This window comes from Anolis sagrei, chromosome 4 (assembly GCF_037176765.1).
Source record: "Anolis sagrei isolate rAnoSag1 chromosome 4, rAnoSag1.mat, whole genome shotgun sequence".
NCBI classification, from domain to species: Eukaryota; Metazoa; Chordata; class Lepidosauria; order Squamata; family Dactyloidae; genus Anolis; species Anolis sagrei.
In genome coordinates, this window is record NC_090024.1 from 89,120,364 (window position 1) to 89,137,709 (window position 17,346).

The 17,346-nt window shown below is 40.9% G+C and overlaps 1 protein-coding gene across 1 annotated transcript; it reads right to left on the minus strand.

The window, feature by feature from the left end:
• Window positions 1-1,884: 1,884 nt before the first annotated feature.
• LOC137096935 (serpin B4-like) lies at window positions 1,885-13,715 on the minus strand. Its single transcript, XM_067467523.1, has 7 exons — window positions 13,535-13,715; window positions 12,482-12,532; window positions 11,207-11,350; window positions 5,989-6,106; window positions 5,689-5,831; window positions 4,519-4,674; window positions 1,885-2,691 (listed from the first exon to the last, which is right to left on the minus strand). The coding sequence occupies exons 1-7, from the start codon at window positions 13,700-13,702 to the stop codon at window positions 2,281-2,283; spliced, it is 1,191 nt and encodes a 396-aa protein (XP_067323624.1). The 5' UTR covers window positions 13,703-13,715; the 3' UTR covers window positions 1,885-2,280.
• Window positions 13,716-17,346: the final 3,631 nt, after the last annotated feature.

Consider the following 17,346-nt stretch of genomic DNA (forward strand, 5'->3'; position numbering starts at 1 on the left):
CAGGGAGTCAATTTAGCTCCACTTTGGGAAAAAGGATGCTTCCGGGCGATCGTATTGATAGAGCTCAGTCAGGCGTAAATAGAATTTAAAAAAAATTGAAAGTGTAAATCAAGAATGCCATTGCTAGATGAGAGGATTTGAAACTTCCATGATTGCAAATGATGGCATATATCTCAAGAGATTCTAGACCTCAACTGGAGATGGTTAGTCCTCTCAATTTCTCCCAATGTAAATTTAATTAGTAAGTTCTTTAAAAACTGAATCTACTGTATACTCTACCAAGTGTATTCATAACCATGAAGAAATATCTGACTTTGAAAACTCATAAGAAATAAAATAGATCATAGGATATAATGTTGAAACCATGTGGTATCCCTTTATTATGCTTGCTTTGGATATTAACTTCGCCAAGGATCGCTATCAAACTATATGGCCTTTTGGATTGACACATTGTAAATAGATATTGATTAAATTATTACCCACATAATGGGAATCCTGCCATTTAGGCATTAAAAATAAGATGTTTATCAGAATGGTGTAATGAGGTCTGACACCACAGATATTTTTTATTATATAGACTGAATCTACACTGCCCTATATCCCAGGATCTGATGCCAGATTATTTATTTATTTACTACATTTATACCCCATCTTTTTCACCCTGAAGGGGACTCAGAGCAGCTTAAAAGTAGGCAAAAATTCAATGCTGGATAAAACAAAAATAAAACAAACATATGCATTAAAAACCATAAAGTTAAAAAATATCTAAACATTATCTGGTTATCCCAGATTATCTGGCAGTGTAGATTCATATAATCCATTTCAAAGCAGAAAATATGGGATCAGATTCTGGGATATAGGGTAGTGTTGATGTCACCGTGGCATATGCCAATTCACCTTTACGTTTGTGATGGAGTCCCTTTGGAAGTAGGTGTACATCATTTTTTTGAAATGGCTGAAATGGACAAATTAATTTTAATGCTACAACAAAATAATACACAAAAACCGCAAGAGGGATGGAAACCTTTTATGGATTTCATAAAAAATCAGAAGAAGATGACAGCAATAGGATTTGTGTACTAAAAGTATTATGAAATAATAAATGACTACAAATAATATAACTTGTATATCTAAGAACCAAAAAATAGTTTTTAAAAATAAAATTGTTGAGTTAATATTTTAAATTAAAGCAGAAAAGTGTACAACTTTAAGAAGAAGGAATATTACACAGGGTCGGAAGAGAAGAGAAGAAAAGAAAAGGGGAGGGTTTTCAATAATATCTGTTTAGGAAAAAGAGGATAATGTTGAAGGACATGAGGTGAAGCAGGAAAACACTCTCTGTGTGAGGATGCGGTGGGGTATTAATGTGTGCAGATCAGTTGATTTGCTTTTTCCCATTTGAGGGCTCCAAGTCAGCAGGAAAAAAAACTTTCCCTATGTTTAAAGAAAACTATCAAAGGAAGCACTTAGTAGTATGAAGAAAGGGAAGTTTGTTTTGTTCACAGGCTTCAAATCATGCGTGTGCAGATCAGTTGATTTGCTTTTTCCCATTTGAGGGCTCCAAGTCAACAGGAAAAAAAACTTTCCCTATGTTTAAAGAAAACTATCAAAGGAAGCACTTAGTAGTATGAAGAAAGGGAAGTTTGTTTTGTTCACAGGCTTCAAATCATGCAGTCAGAAGAGACCACAAGGGCCATCAAGTCCAAACCCCTTCCAAATCATCCTCAAGAATAATCTCCTCCAAATTGCCCATATATATGCATATATAATTAAAGCTATTTGTAGAATTAGAATTAGAAAGAGGAAAATTGCTCCCCCCCCTTATCCCAGGTAAGTTCTTTTATGTTTAAAAGAGGTTTTGGGGGGCGGGGGTTGAGGGGGGGGGGTTAGGGTGTCCAGGTGTTCCCCTGAAAGGATCCAGGAGTGTATCTGGACACCCACCCCAGAAAGCATGCGCTTTCTGGAGTGTGTGTAGATTAGGACCCAGGAACATTTGTGTTTTTAAAACGCAAATGTTCCCAGATTAAAAGCCTGTCTGGATGCACGGAGAGAAAAGTGGAAGATAGAGAGCTAAAAATTGAATGAGTTAAGATGCATTTACCTATGTATATAATAAAGAGATCAAGCATACAATTTTGTAATTTCTTAAGAGACTAAAGTCTTTCTAGGTCAATCAAGAAGAAAACTGAATTCAGAGGATTTATTTCTTCCAGAACCGTTAACATGTTTGTTTCACCACCAAGATAAAATTGCTTGTGGTGATTTTGCATCTGATGAACATCATGGTGAGGAACATCTGCCACTGAATAGGATGCTCCCAGTGTTATTATGTCTTATGAAGAAAATGAAGGGACGGTTAGCTTTAAACTCTGGAAGAATTTCTGCACTTTCTGGAACTACTTCTACACCAGTAGCAGCGGCTGCTTCTGTACCCTCTTCATTAACATCAACATAAGCTTTATGAATGACCTTGGACACAAGCAGATTACGATCATGGTTTTGTGACATGCCTGATAAGTCAGCTTTGCCCAGTAGAAACATATCAGTCATTCCCATGGCTTTTAAAATTGGTTTGAGTTCATATTTTTCTTCCAGTCTGAACTTTGGTATGAAAACTTTCATTTTTTGTTTCTTCATGTTGGCTGAACTGGTCCATTCTTTCAACGTCATATATGTGAGTTCTCTTTCAAACTGTTAAGAGAACAAGAACAACAAATCAATGTAAAAAAAAAGAGTGAAAATAAAGTAGGAAACAAATAATCTTTCACTAAGATTATTCACTTAATAATCTCCCCTTTGGGGAGGTGGGGCAGGATACAAATAATAATAATAAGGAAGATGGACCAGCCTAACCAATGGGGGCCTGTGCTTAAGCACACCTAAACACAATAGTAAATCCGGCACTTGCTGCACTGATCTTTGTACTCATATGCTCCTCTCTTCTCACACAGTTTGTCTATCATCTAGATCAAACTTCTTAAACTGTGGGTCGTACCCCAAATGTGGTTATGTAAGTGAATGGTGGGGGTCGCATAAGGCTTCTTCCCCTTCCACAGGGTAGGAGGGCTGCTACTGCTACTATCCAAGGAAGAGGTCAAGAAGCTGAGTCCAAGCTGCTAAAGGAAGGGAAGGGGACCAACCAAAGAAGGCAACCTGCTATGTGAATGGATGAGGGAGAAATAAACTAGCTCTGAAACAGAGGAAGAGGAGAGTGTGGGTTGAGGAAAATAAAAGGGATGTGTAAAGGTGAAGGAGGAGAAGGAAAAGCCTCTCCAGACATTTACTGTCCTTCCTTCTCCCTTATTATACACAGTTGCTTGAGAGAAAGGTGCTTTCTTTTAGTTGTTATTTTAAGGATTGCATCTTAATCTTCTTGCAAAGCTTGGCTTGGAATAAAGTGGACCCTCTGTATCCATGGATTCAACCACTCACAGCATATATATATATATCTATCTCCAAAAAGCAAACCTTGACTTTTCCATTTCCATAATAAGGGACACCATTTTACTACACCCTTGTATGAGGTGTATATCATGGTACTTGACCATCCATGATTTTGATATCCATGGAGGGTCCTGGAATCAAACCACAGAGGACACTGAAGATCCACTGTACATGTAGTCCCTGAGTTATAAACATCTGACTTACAAATGACTTATAGTTAAGAACGGTGTTGAAACAACAGGAAGTGAGAAGAAATCTATCCATAGGAAGGGAAATTCACTCTTGAAAGAATTATCATAGGGAAAAGGGGTTTCCATTGAAGCTTTCTCACCAATCCTTGTTTCCACAACAAGCCTTTTTTTTTTTCAAAATCCAATTATCACAGGGACAGAAAGTGAGGTGAAAACTTCTGAACAGGGTCAGACAGCAAAACAAACATCACAGGGGTGTTAACCCTTCTCTATGCTATCCAAAGCTCTCTCTCTCCCCCTCTCTCTTTATATATGTTTGGCTGAAGTTACACTTAATAAATGTTCTGACATATACAAATTCGTAGACACTGAGAACTGAGAAGCCCTGGCCCTTGAGCGTTCTAACTGGAGGTCAGCTATGACTAGCAGTGATGTAGAATTTGAAGAGGCATGACTGGAGGGTGAAAGGGAGAAACGTATGAAGAGGAAGGTGTGTCAAGCCAACCCCAACTGGGACTGCCTTCCAGCTGGAAACCGATGCCCTCACTGTGAAAGAACATGCAGGTCAAGAATAGGACTCCACAGTCACCTACGTATCCAGTGCCAAGACCCTACACTTGGAAGGCCCTCATACTCGGACAACAAGAAATCACCTAAGTAAATAAATAAGTATATACAAATTCAGCTTAAGAACAAACCTACAGAATCTGTCTTGTTTGTAACTTGGGGACTGCTTGTATTTTACTGAAAGGCTTTTGTTTCCATTTACTTGGGACTTAAACATAAACTATTCTGTAGTGCTCTGGTACAGTTTGCCCTCCGTACCCATTGATTTAACCATCCCTTTGTTAACTATTGTAGAAAAGAAACCAAGCAAAAATACCTGGTCTGGGGATATTTTGTTATCTGGCAGAAGAATGAACATGCTTAATTCATCCTGATGATAAGGAAGCTCAAGGACTTGCAAAGGTGGATTTTTTATTTTGGACAGATTAAATTCATCTTCCAGGGACATCATTTGTACTTGTTTGCTTTGATTCTGTAATAAATAAAGCAGCGTTTAAATGTTACTTCTATTCCATAGTAGTAGAATATATAGCTGTATAAGATAGCACATAAAATGTTGACAATAATTGATATGATTTCGATTTCAGCAGGTCTTTAAATCAAGCAGACTCATACCTGCTATTGCCGATAGCATGTTATAGCACTGTACTTAAGTCCCGACCCCCTCATATTTAGAGTTTGCTCTAGCCTTGGCCCAGCTTTTTAATTGCTCTGAATAGGCAGGATTGTTTATATGTGTTATTGTGGTACTTTTATGCTTATGTTGTTTTGTTAATTTTATGTTATGCTGTTTACTTTGTATGTTTCGGTGATGTTACAGGATGATGTTACAGTATGTTTCAGGATGAAACTGTCCTGAGTCCCCCTCGGGGAGATAGAGCGGTATATAAATAAAGTTTTATTATTTATTATAAGCAGTCATCTGTTGACTGGATAGTGGGAAAACCTAAACTTGATCTTTGCAGATCTTGGAATATTTGGAAACCCAAATTCAACCTATAATTCCAACTAGAGCAAACTTAGTCAATGGAACTGGATGGGTTAAATCTGGCATAAGTCCCAATGATTTAATGAGTCTCTTCCACTTTGGACTAACAATGGAATGCAGTCTTATGACTGTATGCAATTCCCATAATCTTTTCAGTTAGCATAACCAATGGCCACACTGGGCAAGTTCTTCTGGGTGATGTAGGTCAAACATATGTAATGTTTCCATGCTCACCATTTACGAGAAGTCATAGAATCATAGAATCAAAGAGTTGGAAGAGACCTCATGGGCCATCCAGTCCAACCCCCTGCCAAGAAGCAGGAATATTGCATTCAAATCACTCCTGGCAGATGGTCATCCAGCCTCTGTTTAAAAGCTTCCAAAGAAGGAGCCTCCACCACACAGAGAGTTCCACTGCTGAACGGCTGAAGTCAAATATTGTGGAACAGATCATAATGTATACATTGTCATCTCTGCAAGCTTTTAGTCATATCATACCTTGTTAGTCCAAAAGAGTTCTTCATGTGTGTCCTTTTTGTCAAATGCCATCTTCCACTTTCCTTTAAAGTATATGCCATTCACTAAGATCAAGACTGCATCATCATCAATAGCCCCACTGGGAAAGAGATCCTTGATTTTACCTTTTTGAAAATAAATTTAAGGAAAATAGATTATCATCTGATAGCTGAAAATGTTCAATTATTCATTTTATAAAATACCAGTTTTGTACTGTAGTCAAGGGGCACATCCAAAATGATCTCATCCAAGCTAAGTGAGAATGAATACATGCTGCCTTACAATTTGTTTGACTTTCAACCCAAGAATTAATCTTCTTTCGAACTTCTTCTGTTGCATTCTCAAAGTCAACTCTTTCCAATTCAGCATGGTACAGCTCCTTTGTGCAATGTAAGTATTGCTGTACAGAATTAAAGATAATAAGGTGATTAATATTTTCATTGACAATAAATTGGAATTTCTAGTTATGTGTTCCTTCATTTTTATCTTTCATTGTTTTAACAGTTGAGTTTAAACTAAACCAGGGAATCCTTGTCCCTCCAGAGGCTTGGGATTTAAGCTGCTGTCAGCACCACACAGCATAGCCAATGATAGTGAACTATGAGAGTAAAAGTTGAGCACATCTGGAAGGCCAACATTTTTCCAGCATATTTATTTAGTTCAGACTGTTGCAAGGAAGTTGAAAGTTTCATAAAGGAGAAATATCCCTCCAATTTCCAGCCCAAGTGCACTTTATAATAACGTTAGCACAAGTGCACTTTATAATATTAACACAAGTGCGCTTTATAGCTTTTTCAGCGCAAGTGCAAATTGTAACAACTTCAGCACAATTGGACTACATAGCATTAACACAAGCGCACTTTATAGCTTCTACTACACTGGAAGGAATACACAGCACCGAGAGGTGGGAATACTGGGACCCAGAGACAGATAAATATTACTATGAGCATTTGCTCACAACCGAGATTACAATTGCTGGAAATGGAGGGAACATCCCCGGGGGGGGGGGGGCTGCGGGTGGGAGGGCCGCCATTGAGGTGGTGACTGGGAGAGGGAGATACGGGAAAAGGAGTATAAAACATTCGTTTCGGCCCAAAATTTTTAATAACAAATTGGCAACTTCCAAAGATTCTAGAAATCAAAGACAAAAGCAAATTCGACCTAAAATTCTTAATAGGACATTGACAATTCCAAAAATTAACGCTACTATTCGGCCCGAAATTAATAATGATAATTTGATAGCTCCAAAACTCACTCCTGACAATATACAACTGAGGTGCCAGGATGGTGGCCCCTCCAGGCTAAAGGTGGTGCTGTTCAATGCCAGGTCGGTAAATGGAAAAACATCTATCATTCAAGATCTAATCCAAGAGGAGCGAGCCGATCTGGCTTGTATAACGGAGACCTGGTTGGATGAGGGGGGAGGGGTCAATCTCTCCCAACTCTGTCCACCAGGTTATTCCGTTCAGCACCAACCAAGGCTTGGAGGGCGGGGAGGCGGAGTCGCAGTGGTCTATAAGAACTTCATTCCACTGATCAGGTGTCCCATCCCACAATCATCTTCCTTTGAATGTGCCGGCTTCAGGATAGGTGACCGGGACAGGATAGGGATTCTGTTAGTGTACCGACCACCCCGCTGCACTACAGTCTCCCTACCTGAGCTAGCGGGAGTGGTCTCGGACATGGCGTTGAGCTTTCAACGGCTTTTGGTCTTGGGAGATTTCAACGTCCATGCCGAGGCCCCTCCTTCTGGTGCGGCTCAGGACTTCATGGCCGCCATGGCAACCATGGGCCTGTCCCAACTAATATCGGGTCCCACCCATAATGCCGGGCACACTTTAGATTTGGTTTTTGTTCAGGGATGGGATGGGGGTGACGGGATGGAGGAGCCGACCATCGCTCCGTTGCCATGGACCGATCACCACCTGATCAGATTTAGACTAACTGGGCCTCCTAACCTCCGCAGGGGTGGTGGACCCATTAGAATGGTCCGCCCCAGGAGACTTATGGATCCAAATGGATTCCTGACAGCTCTTGGGGATCTTCCCACCTCCTTGGCTAGTGATACTGCCGATGCTCTGGTCTCTCGTTGGAATAATGAGCTGACTAGGGCAATTGACACTATCGCTCCGGAACGCCCCCTCTCGAGTAACCGAGCTAAACCAGCCTCTTGGTTTACTGAGGAGCTGGCAGCAATGAAGCGAAAGAAGAGGAGGCTAGAGTGCGTGTGGCGCCGGAACCCCACCAATCCAGCCCAAACACACCTGAATGCCTTTTTAAGGTCCTACGGTGTGGCAATAACGGCAGCTCAGAAAATATTCATCACAGCCAATATTGCATCAGCGAAGAATCGTCCGGCGGAGCTTTTCCGAGTTGTCAGGGGCCTGTTAAATCCGCCAAAAAGCGAGGCCTCGGACAACTCGGTGGCTCGCTGTGAAGCATTTGCTCGATTCTTCGCGGATAAAATTGAGCGGATTCGGTCAGGTTTTGACGTTATGTTAACGGCAGTCTCTGGGGATGTAACGAGAGCATCTGCTTGTCCAGTTTTATTGGATTCTTTTCAATTGGTTCAGCTTGAGGATGTGGACAGGATCCTTGGAGAGGTGCGACCCACCACATGCATCCTAGACCCCTGCCCATCCTGGCTGGTCAAGGAAGCCAGAGGGGGTTTGGCGGAGTGGGTGAAGGTGATGGTTAATGCCTCCTTACAGGAAGGAAAATTTCCAGCGAGTCTAAAACAGGCTGTGATAAAACCGCTGTTGAAAAAACCATCACTGGATCCCACTCAATTTGACAACTTTCGGCCAGTTTCCAATCTCCCCTACTTGGGCAAAGTCATGGAACGTGTGGTGGCAACACAACTCCAGGGGTTTCTGGTAGACACTGATTATCTGGATCCGGCACAGTCTGGCTTTAGGCCGGGACATGGAACTGAGACAGCCTTGGTCGCCTTGGTAGATGATCTGCGCAGGGAACTGGACAGGGGGAGTGTGTCCCTGTTAGTTCTGCTGGACCTCTCAGCGGCTTTCGATACCGTCGATCACGGTATCCTTCTGGGTCGCCTCAGGGATATGGGGCTCGGGGGCACTGCCTTGCAGTGGCTCCGATCCTTCCTCGAGGGACGGACCCAGAAGGTGTTACTGGGTGACACCTGTTCGGCCCCACAACCATTGTTGTGTGGAGTCCCACAGGGTTCTATTCTGTCCCCGATGTTATTTAACATCTACATGAAACCGTTGGGAGAGATCATTCGGAGTTTCGGAATGAGATGTTATCTCTATGCAGATGATGTCCAAATCTGTCACTCCTTTCCACCTGTCACCAAGGAGGCTGTCCAGACCTTGAACCGGTGTTTAGCTGCTGTATCGGACTGGATGAGAGCTAGCAAATTGAAATTGAATCCAGACAAGACAGAGGTCCTACTGGTCAGTCGTAAGGCCGAACAGGGTATAGGGTTACAGCCTGTGTTAGACGGGGTTACACTCCCCCTGAAGACGCAGGTTCGCAGCTTGGGAGTGATCCTGGACTCATCGCTGAGCCTGGAGGCCCAGGTCTCAGCGGTGGCCGGGAGAGCTTTCGCACAATTAAAACTTGTGCGCCAGCTGCGCCCGTACCTTGAGAAGCCAGATCTGGCCACGGTGGTCCACGCTCTTGTCACATCCCGGCTGGATTACTGCAACGCACTCTACGTGGGGTTGCCTTTGAAGACTGCTCGGAAACTACAACTAGTCCAGCGAGAAGCAGCCAGATTGCTCACCGGGGCGACGTACAGGGAGCATACCACCCCCCTGTTGCGCCAGCTCCACTGGCTGCCGATCCAATTCCGAGCACAATTCAAAGTGCTGGTTTTGACCTATAAAATCCTTTACGGTTCCGGCCCAGTGTATTTGTCCGAACGGATCTCTCTCTACGTCCCACCTCGAAGTTTAAGATCTTCTGGGGAGGCCCTGCTCTCGACCCCGCCACTGTCACAAGTGAGGCTGGCGGGGACGAGGAGCAGGGCCTTCTCAGTGGTGGCCCCTCACCTGTGGAACTCACTCCCCGGGGAGATCAGATCGGCATCTTCCCTCTTGGTGTTTAGGAAAAGACTCAAGACCTGGATCTGGGATCAAGCCTTTGGTAATTCTGAAAGCTGATTGAATGAACTGATGATAGACAAGGACTAATGGAATGGGTGGATATATGGACTCTAAACCTGAGCTTGAGACTGTTTATGATTTTATTATGTATTGATGTTTTTAATTAATTGTTGTAACTGTTTTTATCTGTATTGTTGTGAATCGTTTTGGGCATCTAATTGTGCCCCCATTGTAAGCCGCCCTGAGTCCCCCCCGGGGTGAGAAGGGCGGGGTATAAGTAAATGAAATAAATAAATAAATAAATAAATAAATAAATAAGGATGTAAGATAAAGAACCAACTTCTGGTGAAGACTCCATTTTCTTTTTACTTTCCTTGGATGCTGTGGCTCTATGAACTCTCATGACGACTGCCTAGACTTCAAAGCTGATCACTAGACAACTGGTTAAATAGTTGTCACATTCATTCAAAATATACGAGAAAGGCAGATTTTCACATGTATCTCTCTCAAAGCTTATATATGTAGTAGTGACCCATACGGTTCTTCACTCCTAGAATTAAGTCTGTCAGAAGCCTCCCAGTGGATGGGTGTGCCATAGAAGTCCAGATGCTCACCATTTAGTCGAATCTTTCATGATTTAGGGTGGCTTTCTTTTTTCTTCATACTATTCTTATTCAAAGCTTAGGTCTAATATGACTAATGTTAGGGTAAGAGTGAACTGTTATAGAACAAATGTAAAGTGTCATTTTAAAATGACAAGCATAGCAATTTATTCTTCATTACAATGACATTATTAGGTTTACCGAAAGCAAATATTATTTATGAAAATGAATACATATAACAGGAAGAGCCAACTTGGAGAGTTCTTTGGTTGTTGGACTAGAACACTGAGGTCCCTTCCACACAGCTGTATAAAATCCACATTAAACTAGACTATATGGCAGTGTTGCCTCAGATAATCCAGTTCAAAACACATATTGTGGATTATTTGCCTTGATATTCTGCGTTATATGACTGTGTGGAAGGGCCCTGAGACACCAGTATTTAAACCCCTACTTGATTGAAGAAAACTACTGATCGACCTTGGACAGGTAACACTCTTTTAGCCTCCAAAGAAGACAAGAGCAAACTGCATCTAAACAAATTTTGCCAACAAACCCTGCCAAATCACAAAAGACTTACAGGCACACAACAACAACAGTTAATGTGTCTGTTAACTCTATTATCAGCTGTAACCAATAAACATGTTGTTATCCCAATCCATTTTGTCTAGTATCATTTTTGAGGTGGGAGGGTCTGTCGCCTTGCACACGCAACTAGTTTGCTGGGGCAAAGTTCACAGAACCAGTTACTATTAACACTTCTGGTCCATTCAAAATTTGACTGATAGGTGAAGAGATAGGGAGTGCATGGTTACTTACTTGCAAGAACTCATATTTATTTGATCCATACAGTCTGTTGGCAATACTAAGAGCATAATCTTTAGTAGGTTGATTGATGGCAGATAACAGTGCCTTGAATTGTTCGTGGGGTCCTCCAGGTCTGTCACATTGTGCTTCAGTAACCTTCAAAGAGCAAAAGTTGTTTAACAGGACATCTGCTTTCTTGTGGAGACAATTTGTCATATGCTCCAAATTAAGCTTTACATCGAGAGTTTAGAAGAATTACATTAGACTTTGGACTACACCTTTAGTCCAAAGTCTAATGCAATGCTTCCAAACTCTTGATGTAAAGCTTAATTTGGAGTATATGCAGGAGGTCTAGCAATTGTCCTCCAAAAAGTACAGTGTCTAAGGTCTGCTTTGCATTTATGTTTTCTATGCACAGTTTAAATAAACATTTTAATGTGCACACATAAAAATAACGAGTAACATATATATGACAGTACTCGATAAAAAATTATCTACACCAGGGGATGTTCCAAACACAGCAGAAAATAGTTAAGTAATTTGTTTCTGGTTTGGGAATATCTACCATTTTGAAAGGCTAATCTGTCTAGATCTGCAAAAGATATAGCCACTCTCAAACATAGACTCCTTGAAGTAGATAGATAATTTCAAACAAAATTTTCAGCAGGTGCTTTACTTAAAAGTTGATATGCCAAGATATGCTAAGAATTGCTTTTACAAGGGCCAGATTTGAACAAATGGAGTCAATGGAGAGACACAGTAGTTTTAATTATATCCCATTAGAAGAAAAACTCTGTATCTGTGGTGCCCCCAAAGTTGAAAATTTGAACCACATATAACTGCTGTCTGTACGAAAAAGATTGGAAACAACACTTATGGTATTTTACTTGTAATAAAATGAGCTGGGATACATCAGCCAAAACCACATTTTTACCAGCTGGTTTTAACGTGATGTTAATAACAAAAGTTGCTCTTTATCTTTATAAATCATCTAAAATGAGTTTAGAGTATATTGATTAGATTAGCATACAGTGTAAGGAATATGAGGACATCTGATATATTGTATATACTTAAGATTAAGGTATATTTGGCTACATTTTCTTTCTTGATATGTATATTTATATTTTTATTTGGGCTAGATGTATACTGTACATTGTGTTTATATTGTGCACTTTGATAAGGCCAATTGGCTGATCAATAAAACTATTTTGTTTCATCTAGATCTGCATTTTTTCTTCCTGAGTTGAAAAGGTGCAAGAGTTAAGTTATGACTTATAGCACTCTTACAGGAATGTCATTAGAGCATCCAGATCCAGTGATCTCAGTGAAGTGAAGGACCTGCAACAGAAAATGTAGAATGTGAAACCCTTCATTTGCCTTTATGCATTTGTGGCATACATTTTTTCATGATGCCTAGTTGAAAAATATGCTCACATACATTCTCTAAGAAGTGGAGGAAATATAAAACGGATGACACCACAGTTGTGTCCAAATAAACCTTATGTGTTCCAGAAGTATTGGACTAAAATCCCTGCCATCCCCAACCAGCATGCCCTTTGGAAGTTGCACACCCTTGCCCTGAGAGTACGTGCTAGAAGACATCTCCTTTCTGTCTACAATAAGCAACTTTTGATAGTAGTTCTTTTTTTGGGAAATCTATGGACATTCGTTGCCTGAAGTGAAGATGATGACACTCCACTCCTTCATCCTATGTACCGAAGCCCACCAGGTTACTGGTTGACTCTCAGTTTAACACTAACTATGGGAAGAACTTCCTCCAATACACTTAAAAGCAAAAAGTGGTCATTGTGTTACATGACTGGCCCTCTAGCACACATAGCTCTGTTCTTTCAATACAGTGATATGACTTCATGCCAGGAGGGAACTCCCTCACTCATTGCTTCATAGCAATACTGGCTCTATTACATTTCCAAGGGACTTCACAACTTTCCAGAACTTAGCAGGAAAACTACTATTTGGTTTACTGCTTGTGGACTGTTCTCATCTTGGACCTTACATGCTCAAATACTTGGCTCTTCCTGTGCATACAACATCCCAGGCCTTGACTGACATTCCTGACCTTCAGAAAAAGAGATATGAAAATCTCTCATTCTAGATTTTACTGAATATTTTCAAATCCAACTACATTTTTCCCATCCTTGTTTCATATGAATTGTGAAATTCTACACATTCAAAACACATTTTTTCTTAATGTGTAGGTTTCAGCTATCAGTGGAGAACACTTCTAAGTGATTTCCCCCTCAGCATGGATTATGTATGAACCTTGCAACAACATTATCCCATGACATTCCTTGAACTGAATGGTGATTATATGACTACCTTTTCCATCTGTTTAGCAGTGTTCCCTCTGGCACCCATAAGGGTCATGCTCAGAGCTGCTGAGATGCTCAGTGGGGAGCAGAAGATATTTCCTTCACAATTGTGTTTCATTAGTATTTTTAAAAGATCCACAGCAAATCCAGTGTTGGCATCAATGAGGGTTCCCATGGTGTAGCCAAATAAACCTGTGGCAATAACAAAAAAATACAATAACATAACTTTAGGAGAAGTAGGCCATTTCAGAAAATGGGTTTCCTTGAATCATGTTGACATGGAGATTTGACAATAGAAAAGAGTTTGTCTTCTGGTTATTATGAATTGATAAATCACATTTGCAGCCTTCATTGAAAAACATCTCTCTTTTTCCTGAAGGAAAGAGAGAAGAGGGAAAGGGAGAGGGAGGGAGGGAAAGAGCGAGAGAGAGCCTTCTTTTCATTAAAAATTGCAATTTCATCCAGGTAATGTAAAAAGTGCACATACAATGGTAATGTGCTACATACCAGACATAAGATAAATACAAAAATAATTCCTGTATCAAAACATTGCATTTAACAACACAATAATGGTCCAAGATAAAACCAATGGCAGCTTCAATATAGTTTGCAAAAAAGTCAAATGAGACTAATTGTTCTGTAGCTGAATTTTCTGCGATCAAAAGGCATTCACTCTCACAATGTTCAATTTTAATTTGTAGATTGTATTGTCTTTTTAAAAAGACAATACTGAGCATTGAACCAGGCTGAGCATTGAACCAAGATATCTAAACAAAACATGGAAATACGTATTGTCGAAGGCTTTCATGGCTGGAATCACTGGGTTGTTGTAGGGTTTTTTGGGCTATATGGCCATGTTCTAGAGGCATTTTCTCCTGATGTTTCGCCTGCATCTATGTCAAGCATAGTATGGGGTTTTATGTCCCTAGCTATTATAAGAACTATTTATTGATTTCAGTGGTGTTATATGTTGTGTACTATTATGTAGTGAGAACTCCTTCCTGCTCATTGGGTAGATACTGGTTGCTTTAGAACTGATACACCAGATGGAAGTGAGAGAGGCAGCTGAAGGACCAGGTAGTAGTGAGAGGACTACCTGGTAGATTTGTGCATGGATCCCTTTTAGCTGCTTACCTTAGGCTTATTTTACTTTCAAGGGAGCCTGGATGGCCATAACAGCAAGGACTCAGCTGCTATGTATTTTTTGAACAAAATGGCTCACATTGCTGTTGGGTGTGGCTTCTTCCTTTCTATTTGGAAGTACATACTATTTTAACCTCATTCCTCAAACCCAGGCTCCCTTGAAAGGAAGAAAGAAAAGGGTGCTTCCTTAACCCCATTCCTCAAACCCAGGCTCCATTGAAAGGAAGGAAGAAAAGGAGCCTAGAAAGAGTGTTTCTTTAACCCCGTTGCTCATATCCAGGCCTCCTTGAAAGGAAGAAAGGAAATGGTCCCAGGAAGGATGCTTCCTTAACCCCATTCCTCAAACCCATCCCCCTTGAAAGAAAGAAAGGAAAGGATTCCAGGAATGGAAAGGGGGAGCCGCCAATTGGCCGGATCTTCCCGAATCTTTTCTGAAAACAGATTTTTCTATTAGCCAATATTTGGGAGGCTTCTGAAAATTTGGATACCAAAAACAGATCGCCCTCCAGCCAAATTGCACAAGCTTACTACCTGGAACCATCTAATTGGTTTCAAGGTAGCACTCTGGTGTGAGTAGGGTGCTGCCAGACTAGCCAATTTATCAGCCCGATCGACTGGGAACACACCCATTGACTAGAGTATGTAAAGTGTTGTTATAGTAATATCTTACTGTTTGTCTTTTGTTTTCTCTTTTTTGGTTGTTTGTTTCTGTATTGATTGGTTTTAATCAAATGTATATGGAAACTGGGCCGCAATGCAAGTTGTACAGGGCAGAGGGAGATATTATATCTCCCTCTGCCCTATTATATTATTGTGTATTAGTGATATGTTGATTTTTCGTTATTGCTTTATTGTAAATTGTCTTTTATATGTTGTACACCGCCGTGAGTCGCCCTAGGGCTGGGAACGGCGGTTAACAAATGCAGCAAATAAATAAATAAATAAATAAATGGTGGTAACAAGGTTGCATGCTCTTCTGGATGAAGTCACTTGAGAGAGAGATTCAACACCTATCTCATTCCAGTCACTCTCTGGCCTAGAGAACTTGGAGAGTGAGTCAGGCCATCCAAAAAATGCCAGATCAATTTTCTATTTTTTAAAAAACCAACAACCTACACATCATGTACTATCAAAGATGAAGGGGATGACCTAGCACGCCTCACTGAATTTGGCTGGGAAAAGATAGTGGCCCAACCTGGGCTCAGGTTCTCCCAGCCAGATACTGTGTTAGTGAGCAGGAGAGAAAAAGTGGACATGGGGTGGGGAAGAGGGGGAACTTAAGTAGATTACTTGCTAGGGATTACTTGCCAGGGAGTTGAATCACACTGTGTATGTACCTGAGTGATGAAAACTAGGGATAAACTGATCATTCTGTTAGTGTACCATCCACTGTGCTGCTTGACAGACTCCTTGGCCAAGCTCATGAAACTTGTCTTGGAGGTGTTGTTGGATTTTTATTTTTTTTTTGCCTCTGAGTGACTTCAACATACCACTAGAGACTAGTTTGTCAGGTGCAGCTCAGGAGTTCATGGTATCCATGATAAACATGGGCCTATCCCAATTGGTATCTGGACCTAGGCATTCTGCAGGTCATACCCTTGATATGATTTTCAGCTCAGAACATATGGATCTGTGGGCAGAGGTAACCAATAGCTATGAGTTGTCATAGACAGATCACTTTCTGGTCAGGGCTAGTATCACAGCTACCCCTGCAGGAGTGGGGGAATTATGGTCCGTACTTGAAGGCCAATGAATCCAGGAAACCTTTGAGAGTTTTTTTGTCTGGTATCACCAATGGTCTTGTTCAAGCCCAGGTTAATTGGTGGAATCAAAATCTAACCAGAGCTATTGACACAATTACTCCCAAACTAGGTTTCTTGGTGTACAGAGATCTTCAGGGAACTAAAATGAGAAAGGCCAATGACTAGAGGACAGATGGCAGAAAATGTGACCAGACATGATATAAAGGACATCTTTGTTCATAAAAGGTGGTGATACATACAGTGAAGAAAATTTTCATTTCAGCAAATATTGCGTTTGTGAATTCATGTCCAGCTGAGCTATTCAGGGTGATGATAAGTTTAACTCAAGAACCTTCCCCTCTGAGCTCACTGCTAGAACTTTCAGAAGCTCTCTGTGAACATTTCACAGATAGAATCTCTCCTATAATAGTCAACTTAGGGCTCTTCCACACAGTCATATAACCCAGAATATCTAGGCGGAAAATCCACAATATCTGCTTTGAACTGGGTTATCTGAGTCTACCCTGCCATGTATTCCAGTTCAAAGCAGATTATGTGCAATTTTATTCAGCTGTGTAGAAGGGGACTCAGATGCCATAATTGGAGCAGAAGTTGATAAGCCATGTTTTGACTTGGTAGTGGAATGACACCAGCAGTTATTCCCTAACTGGGTTGCAGCAGTGGAAGAGGCCTTCTCTCATATCTTCTAAAACTATATAGCTTGAGCATACCAGTCTTTGAAAGCAAAGTTTCTAACAAGACAGAAAAACAAAGGCTCAGTGATTTATTTTGGTGGCAACTCTTGCCACACACTGTATCAGAACAGACAATCAATAAATAGCAAGCAGAAGGCCTTCTAGAGAAAGCTGAAGTCATGAAAGCAATAATTAGTGTACAAGGAAACACTCCCATAAATATATCATGTGAACCATGC

Coding starts and splice junctions, on each gene's coding strand:
- LOC137096935 (XM_067467523.1), bottom strand. CDS start 13,702: ATGGGAACCCTCATTGATGCCAACACTGGATTTGCTGTGGATCTTTTA. Junction 11,351..12,481: donor GATGCTCTAATGACATTCCT/GTAAGAGTGCTA, acceptor TGCTCTTTGAAG/GTTACTGAAGCACAATGTGA. Junction 4,675..5,688: donor AACTCTTTTGGACTAACAAG/GTATGATATGAC, acceptor TATTTATTACAG/AATCAAAGCAAACAAGTACA.